This window comes from Tetrao urogallus (genome assembly GCF_951394365.1).
Source record: "Tetrao urogallus genome assembly, chromosome: 4".
NCBI lineage: Eukaryota > Metazoa > Chordata > Aves > Galliformes > Phasianidae > Tetrao > Tetrao urogallus.
The window spans coordinates 56,417,859-56,430,348 of record NC_136817.1 but is presented as its reverse complement, the minus strand read 5'-3'; the positions used below and the strand labels follow the sequence as shown (position 1 = coordinate 56,430,348).

Here is a 12,490-nt window from a genome sequence, read left to right as displayed (position 1 = left end):
AGCATTCTGTGATGTTGAGAGTGCAAAAAATACAGGCTATGCCTTTATATCACAACCATCTGAAATCCAAGTTTAAATTCTGCCTTTAAAGCGACTGCAGTGCAGCTTGCTGCTGTGTGCACACTGGAGAATAAAAATGATTAATTCTGCCCATCAGTGAAGTTTTTGCTTATGAGTATTGCAAGCCTTTGCTGTGTGCAGCAGAAAAAAAAAAAAAAAAAAAGGAAATCATTTTTATGCTTAGTCTGAAAACCTTATTCAGAAACATGTAACAGTACTAATTACTAAATACTGGGAAGACTGGATAAAATATCCTTTAATGCTGGCTTAAACAAAGGAGAAAACACCTTAAACCTCTGTGCATTTACCAGATACTTCCAGCTCACAATTTTACAATTCTGAGTTGAGAAAGGATTTTCATTTTAAAATTAACAGAAGAAAGTGATTGGAAAAGAAGTAAATCAAATGGAAATATTTCATCTGATATGAGCTCGAGCTGAACATCTGGGGAAAAAAAAAAAAAAAAAAAAAAGCAGAATGATCAATTCCTCCCGGCAAGAAAGAGAGGTACAAAGATTGGCTTGTAAAAAAGAAAAAAAAAACCAACCCTTTTGGAATCTCCACAGCAGGAGCCAGAGGAAGCTTTGCACCCAGAGACCTAATGTTGTCTGTTAAGCTAACTAAACTAGTAAGGAAGGAGAAAAAAAAGTAAGATTTCATCTTTTCATCCCCTTTCACTTCAGTGCTCATCTCCTCAGTGCTTAGCTTGATCCCAGTTTTCTTTTCCTGAGGATTTTTTTTCCTCCCTCCCCCGCTTTCTTCCTTTCCATTTTTTTGATGCTGATGGGAGCAGTGTGGGTGTGAGGCATGGCTGCATCCTAGTGGGGCCCCTGCCTTTCTTGTGCACATCATCACGAGCGGCAGTTGCAGAACATGTCACAAAGGACTGGGAAGGGAATGGGGACAGGGATATGCTGCAAATTTGGCCTGGCCCTCTGAGCCCTGCAGAGAGCATATGCTGAACCAGCCCAAGCGCTCACAGGTGTGTCCAGCCATGCTAAGGGAATCAAAGACCTCAAAAGTCAGGCAATATCTTGTGGCGTAGGAAAACACTGAAAGAAAACATGGAAATAGTCTACTGAAGATAGCTGCTTGCTGCTGTTTGCCATAATGCAAAATGTGGTGTGATTTATGAGGGAGCCCTGGTGGCCATTTCTGGAGGACAGCTCCAGTATACCAAGCTGTGAGATCATAGAATCACAGAAGCGCTTGGGTTGGAAAGAACCTTAAACATCATCTAATTCCAATGCCTTGTGTCATGGGCAGGGTTCCCACCCACCAGCTCAGGCTGCCCAGGCCCTCACCACCCTCTGAGTGGAAAATTTCTTCCTACCATCTAATCTAAATCTCCTCTCTTTTAATTTAAAACCGCTCCCCTTTGCCCTGTCTCTATCGGCACGTGCAAATAGCCAACTCTTCAAATCCATAGCTCTCAAAGTTAGATAAGAGATGTTGGAGAGAATGCAATATACACAACATAGACGCACTGTCCTCGACTTTACAGGGGAAATTCTAATGCAGAGCCTTATTCCTCCGAGGTTTTATGACAAATTCTTCTTTCAGTTACAGCCAATCCGCCCTGTGTAACTCAGACTATAATTTGAACAGTAATTTCTAAGCCAGCACCACATAAACTACCAGCTACCCAACAAAGGCTTATTATTCTGGAAGAGCAAGGAAAACTACAGCCTGTCTATAAGCTATAGGCATACACAGTGAGAGAAATCTCACCATGTCTCCATCCTGACACGGTTCCTCCTTGGAGTCCAAAACACTCTGGGATAGGACTTCATCATAGGAAATATTTTACAAGGATCACAGCCCTGAAAAATGCACAGCTAAAATGCTGCAGTACAGGCTCTCAGCTCTACCTTCAGCTGAAAAAAAAACCCTGCATTTTCTAGTGTGTTCTTGTCATCTTCAAGAAACATCTTGAATTATTACACAGTTAGAAGGAATAAAAGCAGATTTCTTGGGCAAGTTAGCTTGGTATATTATTGAGTTATCTGCCTTATTTTATCTATTAATGGCATGTTTAGGAAAAAGAAAAATCTTAATTTTAATCTTGAAAAATGAACTCTACGAACCCATATTTCAGTGTATGCACTGTAAGCCCACACCAGGGAATACTCTGAAAAATAAAAATAAACTTACAAACTTTGAATGCACTTCAAGGGTCAAAAAGCAATGGGAACAAATGCATTATTTAATCATAAAAAGAACACACTCAATTCAATGCAAGGCTGAGGAGGGAGCTCAGGCTCCCAGAAGCACGTGAAACAAGAACTGGTTTGAGGAACTGCAGTAGCCAGACTGGAGCTGAGTGTTTGCTCAGAGGTGGAGAGGTGGAGAAGACAGGCAGTTGTTAATGAGAACAAGCTGCCATTTTCTCAGGAACAGTGAAACAGTTTTGCTTGAAAAAAATCAATCCTTTTGTCAAAGACGAGAAGTAATACCATCAAAAATATAGCATTGTGCACACATTCCTTCAATTCCATGACAAATTTCTTATCCTTTTTAATGCTGCATTATTAGCAACTACATCTTTATTGCAGTCTCCTGCACTCCTGCTAAGAGTTAGGTCCACCTCTTACCTGTCTGACACAGGCTCTGCTCTCATTACGTTGACTCAAAGCTAACAGTAACTTGTAAAAAATGCTCACAATAAATGTTGGCTATGGTATGCTTACCCTGAGGTAGTTGAGGGTGAAGTTTGTCAGACCCATTCGAGTGATGTTTTTGGACAGCTGCTCCAGCACCTGAGGGTCTTGTGCCTAAACAACAGAGAGAAAAAGAATTTTCACTTTGCTTTTCATCTATTTGCTTTTCTTTATCCACTTGGTGGAATGTGGAGAAGGTTCTTTGAAGAGAGATGTCATTCCTATTGATAATGAATTTATGCCATAAGCTACAGAGCTCTGTTTGCACAGGAAAATGCAAAACCTTAAAGAACTGAACCAGAATGTTTTCCAGTACTTCCTCCTGTCCATAACCATTCAAGTAATATACCTTGGAGGTCTGGTCATGCATAGGGCACAGACAAGTAGAGCACCCCTCCCACCCACTTCACAAAGAGCTTCCTGTAAGACCTTGAGCCTTTCATTTGTTCGCTGGAAAACAAGGAAAGTAAGCAGATAAAGGCAGAAGTAAAGAAGGTATTGCTTTCTTTTTGTGTATGAGAAATTGAAGCAGAGAACTCATCAAAGCACTTTCTAACAGACCTAATCATGTGAGAGGCGCTAAGCACAGGCTGGAGAACCTTTTTGGTTTAGGTTATTTTACTTCAGATGAAACTGGAAAAGCATGAGCACAGTCCTTCTATGACCCAAGCCAGGAGCTTTACCGTGAAACCAGCCTCTGCTTTAGAATGAGATTGATCTCATTACTACAGTACCTGCTGGTTGTTCGCTAGTCTGGTTCTAGTCTCTTTGAATCGCAACCTCCCTAAATATAAAATTGTGCCCACAGCCATATTATTTAATGGGATATTGTTGAATAGTTCAGAAGTTGAACCCTCTTAAAAAAAAAAACAAAAAAAAACAAAAAAACCCCAAAAAAACCAACAAGCAAACAAACAAACAAAAAACTAGAGAAGAAAGGGATAGAAATAGAGGAAAATATTTCCAACAGTATTTCCATGTCTGGGCTGCTTAAGTTATTTAAAAGTCTTCTCTAAAATATATATCTTTAACTTTGGATATCCAAGTAACTTGATGTCAAAATAAGGACGTATATTTGGGTTGTATTCTTACCCTCTACAACACTTTAGCCCTGTAATTAATTTTGCATATGGAGCGCTACTAATCTGAATGCTTCTGCAATGCAGAACTGAAAGTAGCAATAATACTCCGTTCTGTGATTCCCCTCAGTGATTTACTTTATTATAGTTTGACTTTATCCTGTAGAATATACAAAGTTTTAATGTTCTATTGTGTATGCTTTCATTCAATTACAAATAAAAAAAAGTCTTGAAATATTAGGAAGGGAAGACCTGAGTTACAACTCTGAAGTATTCTGAGTAAAGATGTGATATTTATTTATTTTCTGCCTGATATAAGGGTAAAATTAGTTAGCTTAATTTAAAGACCAAGAAAATTTGTATCTAAAAGGATGGAAATTCACTGATGTTAGTTTATGTGATATCAATATGAACAGATTTTAAGCCCAAACCATACAGACCACCAAATGGGATTAAAAACAAAACTGTGCTAAACCAAAATGGAAATATAGCAACAGTGGCAACAATGAAGCACTGAGACAGGAAGGAGCAATGATGAAACTTATAATGAATGCAGTTGCAGGCAAAAGAAAATATTTACAGTTAGTTGCCTTGGGTGTGAAATTTGCTGGAGTTCTTCATAAACCTAATCTCATCTCTTTGCATTAGGTCAAGTGAAAAAAGGATTACTTACATGCATGGCTAGAATGCTGCGTGGGACTAATTCTCTGTATTGTCTAATAGTAAAGTGCCATGTTTTTATTCTCATAAGATCATCAAAAGTAAACTCCAAGATAAGACGTCCTTCTGTGCATACCTAGAATACATAAAATGCATGACATAAATTCCCAGGAATTTTGCTTGCAGTAGTACTGTATCATCGACCAAACAACATTCAAAAATATCAGAGCAGTATTCTATTGTTCACCTGAGCTGGACTAATTATTTTTCTTTCTCACCGGGGGAAAAAATAAATGTGAGAAAATGGCCTTACTGCAGAGCAGATAGTACCTTATAATACTAAATATTTCATAGCATTTCACTAAATCTTATGTATTGCATCAGTTCTCTTTCTCTCTTGGTTCAGGACTGCTAATTAACGACCCAGCCTTGCAATGGAGGTGACTGAGGTCCAAGTGTGCACACTTGATGCAAAGTTGCTGACCACTGTTCCCAGTTTTTCTTAGGTTGATCTTGCCTCACATTGGATGGGCACATAAATTTTCCCCTCCTATCTGCTTGGAGAACAGGGTGCCCTGAATGGACGTGGTTGATGTTAATCCTTTTTTTTTTTTTTTTTTTTTTTCTCCTTTCTTCTCATTCTTTTCCAAGTATTTTCCAAGTATTTTTATCTTTTTATCTCACTTTTCTTTTATTTCTTACCTACTTTTATTAATGCTGCCCTTTCATGGAATGGTGGGACAGCAATAAAGAGCCAGAGGGTACAGTGGAGCTGCATCTATGGCCAGTGGCTCCTGCAGCACTGTGAGAGCTCTTATCTAAGGAGCAGATACATATGGGAGGCAGCAAGGAGATACTACCTGGAAATGATGAATAAAATAAATTACTGAAGATTTTTAAGCAACTGTATTTGGGAAAAAAAAAAAAAAAAAAAGCTATAGTTGTGGACTTCTTTAAAAGAAGTGGGTGCAAAATACATGCCTGCCTTGGGGCACCCCGGAAAACATGAACGAGGCCTGATCCAAAATTTAGCTACCTCTATTGTTTTCTTTTAATTGAACGCTTAGACTTACAACTCCTATTCCAAGCAGAATTTCAAAGTAAGGATGCAGAGATACTGTGGAGACATACTGTAACAATTCTTTTTAAAAGAAAAGGTTCTTGCAAATTTAATTTTAAAACAAATAATAGTTAATTGAGCAACTAGCCATCCTAGATTTGGTTGAGGCCATTGGCCTTTTTACAACCCTCGCTCACATCAGACTAGTTCCTGCCTTGGCAATGTGTGGCTTTTCCAGTTAGCAGTTCATGAATGTTATCATGACTTTTTCTCATGGTTGTTTCTACAGAAATACACAAGTAACTTTAACAGGCATGTTATACAGATAAACTACTCTAGACCTATGAAGAAGAATGCTGCAACAGGTTCTCCTCTGCCCCTTTTAGCATAGCTCAGTGAAGCCTTCAAATTCTTAATGTAACTTACGCTGTTGTTTGACCCTGATCTTGGTTTTCACATCACTTGTACTATGATAAGGAATTACCCAGAGATATAACACATGTGTGCAGATAAGGTTCAAAACAAGAAGAAAAGCATTCTGTTATATTAACATTACTGTGCTGAGGCCAAAGTTCCTGATTACCGACCGGTTAAATGAAAATACTTCAGGTTTAAAATATTTCTTAATAATAATACCTGTGGCTTCTCAAATGTTTCTTCTGCGGCTCAAAAACCCACAGCTCTTAACAGACTTGTTTTATGCACTAGCATTAACAAATTCTAATAGAAAAACTGAAACACATACCTCATATCACCGTGGTAAAAATTTATACATCTTATAAAGGAATTTAATTTCCTTTTGTGGAGCAGAATTTTACACACTGCTTTTAATCAATAAAATTGGTGCAGTTCTTATTTTAAATGGGCTTTTTTTTTTTTTTTTTTTTTTTTAAATGCTACCTTTTACATAGAATCCAAAAAATCAAAAGGGTCTCCAATTAAGAAAACATTTTCTGTTGTGCTGAATTCATGTTACCGTACTGTGAGCTCTGACATTTTGTTTCTGTGGTAACCAAAATCAGCTGATTAGTTGGCATGGCAACAGAAAAGATGTAATCCCAGCAGACACACTCTAATCAATGCCCCCAGCACAGATGGTCTCCGGAGGATCAACAAGAAAGAGGCTGGCAGGCATTCAGCATATCACGTGGTTGCTCTAGACTAGGCCAAGAAAAAACTAAAAAAGAACGTTTCTCAAACTAACCAATAGCTTTTTAACCCCTTCGCTGCACTTATTAACTGTAGGAAATTCAACTGCCTGCATCTATAAGAAATAAATTCATTCCTGTTCCATAACACTTGGATTCTTGCAGTAGTGACACAGCGCATCTTTTAAAACTCTTCCCCCTTCTGTTAATGGCCATCTCTCAAACCTGGCTTTAAAAGAAATCTGATGCTTTTACAAATCTGGAATGTGCTGGAGGGCCAAAATCACTGGGAGTGTTTGATTCCATGCTTATAAATCAGTTTGATGGAGCACAAGAGAAGGCCTGTCCCACCAGTGGGTGCTCCTGAGTGGGTGCTCAGGGTGGAAGCAAAGCTCAACCTTGGCGACAGCTATCAGGAACTATAAAAACCACAAACTGCAGAAAACCAGTGTGGCTATACATGAAATTGGGAAAACACTCAAAACCAGAGTATTGGAAATAGTCATAATTCTTTCCTTTGCTTGGAGAAACAATGAACATGGTAGTCAGGGCTTTGGCCTCTTCTTTGCCACTCTAATTCATGCCATGAATTGTATTCATTTATAACTTGACAAAGTCTGTTCTTAAGCGTGTGCCTTACTTAACGTAGACAACAGCCTTCTAAAGACAAGCTGAACTATTTGTATCCTCACTGGTAGGCATGTTCTAGCCACATTTGTTTGAAAAAAATTGGAAATGCCGTATTATATATTCATCCAATATTGCAATATGCAGTGAGTAGCTCTAACTGAGAAAATGTTGAAATGAATAAAATGCAGCTGTGGATTCCTGATTCAATATGTGATGAGAACTGTTCCAGCCCATTATATTAAATGCTAGTGAATTTGTAGCTTACAATTTGTTCGTGAAACTGAAATAGCTATTAACAAGAATAGCTTATTTGTATTTTTGCACTAAAAAAACCCTTTCACTTGGTCAAATTCAGACATGATGTGAGGAGCTACTCAGTCAGCTGGAGCGCTGCTTATGAGAGTTCTGTTCTTCCAGCAATGCTGTGGGAGTTAAGAGCCTACCTTTACGTTCAAGATCCATGACCTCACTATCTCTGCTAGAAGTTACACATACACAGCTGAGACAGCATTTGGCTCTAACTTATTTCTGAGAGCAATGTATTCTTTTCTCCTCTATTCCACTATATGCTGTCTTCTATTTCAACAGTATTACTTATCCAGCCATTTTAACATACAGCCATTACAAAAAAAAAAAACACCCATTCTTTAAAAGCAGCTCCACAAAAAAAGCAGCCTCCCTGCACCTCCCCATGTTTTCTACATGTGGCAACCATGACAACTACTACCTCAGTGCTCAGGAAGAAAGAGGTGCCATCCAGGAGTATCTCCATGTTTGCGTCTGTGTAAACCACAGGGGGCTGGAATGGGACAGCTGGAACAAATATGCCATAAAATACACACCTCCCAGCTCACCAGCACTCTGCACATTGGTGGCTTCTTCTCCCTATCCTTTAAGTCCCACACCAGGAGGAATTAAATTGTCAGAGAAGACACAAAATGCTAAAACAACATGTGCCACGCAGCCCCTACGCATGATGTTGTCAACATCAGTGCCTTGTTAAACTCAAAAACCTCCCCAGTTTTGTAGGATATGGGCAATATGGATGGATTATCTCCTGATGCACCTTTTCTTTTATACTTTTTTTCCATGTGAAAATTGATGTTCACAGAAATGAACAGGACAAGATGCAAAAGAAACATTTTCTGTCAAATTATGAAGTGTGCCTTTCCATTTTCAGAATCAGTTTACTGGTTTTTAAGGTAGGATTTTCATTTTGACTTGGACTTCCCATCTTTTTAGTACTGTTTTTATAAATATACAACACTCACTTTAATTAAAGAATTGAAGTAGCCAATGCATGAAGATAATATAATTCACTATATTCCACAGTTCACTATCAGTTGCAAATAAATTCAATATGTACTAACTGCCTGACGCAGACCATGCTCAAATCAATTGAGACCTTCCACTGACTTCCCTGCCCTTTGGACCAGCATCCTACTGTACTAAATCACCTTTTTCCCCAGAGATTTACAGTCCTTAGACTGAGTATCAAGTGCAAAGTGAGCCACCCAAAATGGTAGGCACCAAGCAATATAAAATCTCACTGTTGCTTTAAAATTGAGCCAAGAGAAAAGGAGATGGGCAGGTTGCTTTTAATTCATGTACATCTGGTAGTTCCAGAAACCTGGCATTATGTGCTTCTCTTGCAATCTTTCTGGGAGAACTGCAGAAGATGCCCACAAAATTTTCCAGTCATGTAATGAATACAGAAAATAGTAATTAAAGAGATTCAAGAGTTTTCAGTATTAGAAATAATCTCAGTCTACCAGAAAAATGCAACAGCCAATATTTTTCACTCTTATACACACCAGAAAGAAAGAAAACAAAACAAAAACAAACAACATGCTTTTTTGAGTCTTCCCTGTTACCTTGGTAAACATGGGTTTTCCATGCTGAGTGACCATGGTGCATTGATCACAGTCCACTGTGATGGATGAGTTGTGGTATGACTCTTTTGAGTGCTTGAGAATGTAATACAGGTCTGTTACACCTCCTTCAAAGACAGTGCTAAAATAACGAGGAATGAGGGTCCTTCCAATTGCTGTGAGGAAAATACAAAGCAGAATTCAGCAAATGCTCTAGGTTATAAAATCTTCAACTATTTGCTAACAGAACATGAATAAATTTAAGTGCAATGAAATCAAACTTTCATTTAAGTAATATAATACGTTTTCTGTCTGCTGTAGAAATGGAGTTGTGCCTGCTCCCAGTGAAATCAATGAGCACAGCTTATTCTGATATTCAGAGAGAGTGATCTCATCTTATTCAATCTCTTTACACTGATGGTGAGTTAGAGTCACTTTTGAAACCATCTGCAAGTTTTTTGTCCCAGTAATTATCATACAGAGAGCCACATGGTGCCAATTATGACTGAAAGTTGGATATTACTCATAAATGTATAAAGACAAGTGCTGAGCACTTACAGAAATGCATTTTTACATTCAAAAAGGCAAAGTGCATTTATATAGAGTAGTTGTGGACACAAATATGTTTGCATGTGTGCACATGTGTATGTATATACAGCCGCACACACACTGTTGACTGCGTTGACTGCATAGGACAGCTATGGCTATCAATCTGGAGAGTGAAGAAAAACCTGCGAACGCAATACAGTGTATTTATACAACATACGATTGCCAACAAAGAGTCTACCTGAAATCTCTCTTTAGACTAAGTGTATTTGTGGCACAGGCTGGGAGGTTTGTGGTAGCTTATATCCACTCTTAGTCCTCAGGAGCATGGACTTCAAGTACTGAGTTCTCCAAGTAATAGTAATAGTGAGCATGGCATGCATTTTGGATGCACAGACTAGCAGAAAACCGGTATCAAAGGCAATTATCTCATATGCAACCGATGCTTTCCACCTGTTTTTTTACAGATAAATTTGGATGCAACCACAAGCTTGTATGAAAGAACACTTTAGTTTATAATAGACCAATACTTCCATACTGAACGAGTCATTGCCTTGCATGCATTAATCAATCCACAGTAATTCTGAGTGGTGGATACATGAAAATTACCTCCATCTTCAGAGGGAAAAACTGAGAGATCTAAACTAAATGTTCTGGAACAATGAGACAGAAAAGTCACCACCAACAGGCAAAATTAGAGTTGATTAGCTCCTAATTCTTACTTATCTACCAGGACTATGCGGTGACTCATGTCTCTCTTATACCTTTCAGAGTAATTTCTGAAGAACTTATTTTCATAGGAATTTTGCCAGCATACAAACAAGGGCACTTGACCCTAAAAATGTATTTGCAAGTGGGTGTTGTAAATTAAAAACTATGGTGTTTTCACAGAAGTGGTTTCTGTGAAAGCTGTTTCTGCTCTGTGTGTTACAATGTGGAGTATTTCAATGTGCAGTTACAATGCACATTATGTAAGGAAAATATACGAATATAGAAAATAAGGACTTAAAGCTTTTACTGCAATATTAGATATCAACATAATTTTAAGGATTAAAATATACTGTGTTCGCTGGATATGGCTGACAGTTCAATGAATACTTTGAACAACTATTCTACAACTCAAGCTCCTAAAAAACCCACCCACTCACTATGGCCATGCATGCATTAATTTTCTGCAGTCTTTTAATTCAATTTAGAGAAAATGAAGTCCAGTGTATCAGCATAAGACTCGAGCTTTAACTCAAATTTTTCCGTCTTGGTATGGTATATAGCAAAACTTGAAACTTTTCCATCATGTTAATTTTTTGCTCCCCTAAGGCTAATTAGTGCAAATTAAATTTCCTGCTAATCATCCTAGGCAGCAAATGTGTGATATGAAAATCCAGCATTCCTACTGATTGTGATAAACCTCTATTCACGTGACTTAGGCATCACATAAAAATCTTGAAACTTCTTTAACTGCATTTATAGACCATTCCTGAAGTAGCATAGTCATATGGTGCTGGTTTTAGCCTTGTAACCGCAGCTACAACACATTAAAGAAGGCTAGAACTACATTAAATATCTCATTATTTTTCCTACTAAGCACTGTCTGTTCTTGCCACCGGGATCTGCTACTGTGAATAACGAAATGAGGAGCCAAAAGGATGAGGAGGAACAGAGGTGCACATAAGGTGGTGCCCCACAGAACCTCATTTTCATCTACAGATGCCCATGCAGATTCTGTCTGTAAAAGGAACAGCTTCTCAAGTGAGTGTCTAGCATACACTACCATAAACTCCAGGAGAAACAGACACAAAACCCTACTAACAAGTAGGCTGGTCCTCAGCTCACTGAGCTGCTTTTGCTACAGAAGACTGAAGCAAATCCAAGGCTTGGGCTCTCTTCCTGAAGCGTTTCATGGCTTAAAAAGATAACTTATTTTCTAGTATAAACATGACTCTGTACAGTGGTAACAGCTTATTTATGCAGAAGACATTTCCAAGAACAACAAAGGGCTGTGCAACAAGCCCTTGTAACCACAAACTTTCTGTGTTTTAAGTGCAAAAGGCTTTCCTTGATGTTTTCTCCTCCAGAACATAACTGTGTGTATGAATATCCAAGCACTCTCAGCTCCGCTCTTTATTACCCTTCCTCCCCCCCTAAGTCTCCCTGTTCCCTACCCTCACGGTCTTTCTCTTTCCCATCTTATGGTCAGTTTATACACACAGGTTATCTTCCATGTTCACGGTTCAGCTCTCAGTGCTGCCCTGTCCCTTCTCCCCCTCCTCACATAGTCTGTTCTCCTTGCTCAGGCAGGCTCACTAATCCCCCTGTAGCTCCCCAAATCCCTCATTCTCCTTACCTAAAGGGGGCCACACTATCTATTTGCAGTCTCCCTGTTCTCCTCCTCTGTCCCCCAAATGCCAGCTTCATGCACACTTTCTCAGTGCCCTTCCCAGCTACCCATGCTGCACAAAGCTCCTTGCCTCTACAGTGTAAATCTTTCTTCTGCTTCTGAATTTTGTGTACTTTTCCCCAGGATCTTCTGTCTCCTACTTTTCTGCACTCTGCTTTATCCGACTCCATCCCTCCTCCCTTTGCTCATCATTCTATCCAGCCAGGGACAAGGTAAGAGCATCTCTTTCTGCCCTCCATGCAGCTAAGCAGCTCCCTATTCACTGTCCGTGTTTTTCTTACTGACTTCTAACCCTCCCATAATCAGCTTCCCTCTTCTTCCTTTCACCTTCTAGTTAATACTTCTGTCCGCTCTCACACTTCGGTGCCATCAGATTTC

General features: G+C 38.9%; 1 protein-coding gene across 3 annotated transcripts in view; it reads right to left on the bottom strand.

Moving 5' to 3' along the window:
- Positions 1-12,490, bottom strand: part of LDB2 (LIM domain binding 2) — a gene marked incomplete at both ends in the record, with an annotated part of 207,471 nt that overhangs the window by 41,879 nt on the left and 153,102 nt on the right. For all 3 annotated transcript variants that reach the window (XM_079534665.1, XM_079534666.1, XM_079534667.1), the window contains 3 exons: positions 2,751-2,834; positions 4,473-4,595; positions 9,172-9,344. In XM_079534665.1, the coding sequence (XP_079390791.1) occupies positions 2,751-2,834; positions 4,473-4,595; positions 9,172-9,344 (380 nt within the window). The remainder of the gene's footprint in view (positions 1-2,750; positions 2,835-4,472; positions 4,596-9,171; positions 9,345-12,490) is intronic.